This window comes from Rhopalosiphum maidis, chromosome 4 (genome assembly GCF_003676215.2).
Source record: "Rhopalosiphum maidis isolate BTI-1 chromosome 4, ASM367621v3, whole genome shotgun sequence".
Taxonomy (NCBI): Eukaryota; Metazoa; Arthropoda; class Insecta; order Hemiptera; family Aphididae; genus Rhopalosiphum; species Rhopalosiphum maidis.
In genome coordinates, this window is record NC_040880.1 from 22,454,424 (window position 1) to 22,457,929 (window position 3,506).

The 3,506-nt window shown below is 25.7% G+C and overlaps 1 protein-coding gene across 1 annotated transcript; it reads right to left on the reverse strand.

The window, feature by feature from the left end:
• Positions 1 to 868: 868 nt before the first annotated feature.
• Positions 869 to 3,028, reverse strand: LOC113550189. The gene is made up of 8 exons (XM_026951890.1): positions 2,942 to 3,028; positions 2,776 to 2,878; positions 2,577 to 2,709; positions 2,367 to 2,516; positions 2,061 to 2,286; positions 1,352 to 1,628; positions 1,147 to 1,283; positions 869 to 1,045 (listed from the first exon to the last, which is right to left on the reverse strand). The coding sequence occupies exons 1-8, from the start codon at positions 3,026 to 3,028 to the stop codon at positions 869 to 871; spliced, it is 1,290 nt and encodes a 429-aa protein (XP_026807691.1).
• Positions 3,029 to 3,506: the final 478 nt, after the last annotated feature.

Below are 3,506 nucleotides of genomic sequence, written 5' to 3' on the forward strand. Positions count from 1 at the left end.
CATTTGTTTGACTAGTGTAAACTTTTTTTTAAGGTTTAAGTAATTAGTATACTATAATACTTTGCGTTTGAAGTATTTTAAAAGTTTAAAAAGTATATTTTGTAGTTAATACTAAAATTACTATTAAGAATAATTATTTTATATAAATTTAAATATATTTTCATTACGTATAATTAGAGTCTTATTAACAAAAAAAAAATAAAATTTATTTAGTATTAAGATACAACAATTAATATTAACATAAAAATAAAATAGGAACATACCTAGGTAGTGCATTTAAAATAAAGTAAATAAACAATATTTATGATAAACTAATTTATTAAACAACATTGGACTTTGGTGACAAAAATAGTAAGGCGAGTACTCTTTGTAACTGATCAAAGATCATTATTGTGTATCTAGACGACAAAACATTGCATTGTTAGTGTTAAACGAAGTGGCGATAATATGTTATCGTAAAACCGTGTAAATGTAGGTACTAAATGTATAACAATAATGATAATCACTTTCTAATCACCACGGCTTGCCATATTAAATTTAAATAATATTTTTATGATATTTAATGTAATTTTTAAGTTTATAAAATGTTAATTTACTGTAACTACAACATTTATAACTATTTAATAAATAGTTACATAATTATTTACCATTTGCTATTTAATTTTCTCGTCTACACTTGACAAAAATTTGCAGTTATGTATACTTTAAAAAAAAATTAAATTACCTCAAAGTGATTACATACCCATAAATATTAAATAGCTTATTGTTTTAAAATATTATTTAGAATTTTATATTTTTACTTGATTTATAGTCAGTAATAGAAAACAGTATAATATAATTTAATTATTGATCTATTTATTACAATATGTTAGTCCATCGTTCTGTCGGCTAGTTCTTGTAGAGCCTGTCTAAAAACTTCTACGCTCACTTTGTCGTCGACACCATCACATCGGTACGCATTATCCCAAGTGATATTAAAAATGTCATTTGGTAAGTCCACTCCAATGTCTTGGAATAGTTTTTTCATTACATCTTTACTACGACCCTATACACATATTAAACAATGATGATACATAGAAAAAATACGATTATTCACGCAACTCCGTATTGTTATAACCAGAATTATTTCATCATCGTAATAATTACTATATAAAAGTCTCTGTAAGTTAGTCCGTAGTTTGAAAATATTGTCGGGTTTAGTAATGCTTTTACATTCGTTTCAGACCCAAAACAATCCAGATAAATCAAGGATTTCGGTTTAACAGATGTATAATCGTTGAGGTCTGAAAACGAAATCGTATAAAAATCACTTATAAATATTTCGCACATATTGTGTATTATTTTAGAATACTTTTATTTAATTGAATGCTACGAGACAATGTGTTGCCATAATCGTTTTTATATGTTGGAATGAATCTGTCGATATCTGTACGGTCATCGTTCTTTAAAACCGTCCAAAACTTTACGTTCGGGTCGAGTAAATCCAGAAATAAATTATAGCTGACATTGTTACTACTAATGGCATTAATGGAATATAAGGCAAGATCGAACAATTTTTTCTCAGGCTTGATTTTATATTGGTAACAGATTTTATACACTTGTTCCAGTGGCAGCCATCCCGTGCATTCCTAAGCATTACAGTTTTGTAGTACAACACGTCCTCTCAAACTTCGTAAAATGCATTTCATAGTGTTTTACCAAAATAAAACATAGTTTATTTCAGCGAGTAAAGATATAAAATTTAACAACATATTCCTAGATACTGTAGATATTTATTAAACTAGTGCATGAGATATTAAAGCTTGATGTATTTAAACTTAAATGGTTTATTGTGTATATTACTGTATTATTTATAATATGCACAAACGAATAAGCCATGACCTCAGAATTTACAGAAACATTATAAGCGTTTTAATTGTTTAAATTTGCACTGCAGTCGTCCATAACATTAAAAAAATTAATGTATACATTTGCCCTCGTTTTTTATTGTATTTTATATAACTGAACCAAATGTAAATAATAATTATAATTAAAAATGTATATAGAAGCGGTGCTGATACCTTATCAAATAATTTGAACGTTTCATGTAATTCCCTTAAATCGCATTTTTTTTCTTTGATATAATGTTTCAATCTAATGACTGTCGACGAATAGTCGATACGCTCAAAATCTTTTTTGTCTGGTTCGTTTCCGGTTAAAACGTCTTGTGCTCTTAAATACGATCTGCCTATGAATTTTCCTTGCCGGTTGTCGATATACGGATACCGGCACCGAGTGTTCTCTTTACTATTAATATTTAATGATAATGTATTTTAAAATACTACACTTTTTTGTATTATATTACTATAGTTTTGTATTATACATACCTTTCTAACAATTTACTAATATAATCAGCTAGCATATTTTGATTTTCATCTGACGATTTAGTTTGAACATTATTTTTAAACCAAACACCCGCTGGTAACCGTTTTAATGACTTACCATACCGATAATCTGGATCAAAACTGTTTGCATACCTAAATAATTCCACGAATAAATGAAACTAACTTCTGTGGAAAAATTTAATTTGCACTAACTTTCGATTTAATTGTTCGCCAATGCCGTACGTGTGATGAGAAATTTTATATAAATCTGTTTCTTTTTTGTCTTCAATACCATTTTCCCGAAACAATTTATTTGGAAAAATCACATCGCTAGCAGACAGTTTATCTATAGTAAAAACAATTACCTTATTATAATAATTCATAATTTATAAACAAAAAAATAATCTCATACTATTTGTTATGATGCCATATATTGTATTTTTGTCCAAGTGATTGGGTAGTAATGGATCGTTGAAATTTTTATTTTTAACCAATGGATCATAGTTAGAAGAGCACTATAATATATAATAATCTATATCTAATAATCCTTTAAAAAATGGAAATTTAAATAAACTCACACGTATAGTAGCATCAGACTCTAAGCACTTTCCTTGTAACTGCGAATAATTCGAATCTCGGATATCGTCCACATTAAATGGTTTCATATTTTCAAAAAACTTTTGTTAAAAACCTTGTAAAAACAAAGCATTTGTTGAAACAAAAAAATTATAAAAAGTAAAAAAAAAAAATAATTCAAAACTTAAAGAATTCAGTTCATGAAATGTGTTGCTTAGTGATTTTCAAATATTGTAGAACATCAATAAGATAGATATTATTCAAATAATATTGATCAATAAATAATGTAAAAATAAAATAAATGATACACTTGAAATATTTAATAATTATTACAATTCATAAATAGACACACAATTAAAATAAAAGATAACAAAAATGTTTAACTAAAAATTGTTTTTTATTATTGTTAAAAAAATATTTACAATTTTTACAAAAGTAGTATGATAAGTAAATTAAATGTATAAACAAATACTAAAAATGCTTCTATAAAAAAAAATTATTATTATTATTATTGATAATTTAATGATGTTTGTTTAATTTTAAAGCTTATGAAATAATGTTTTCCTA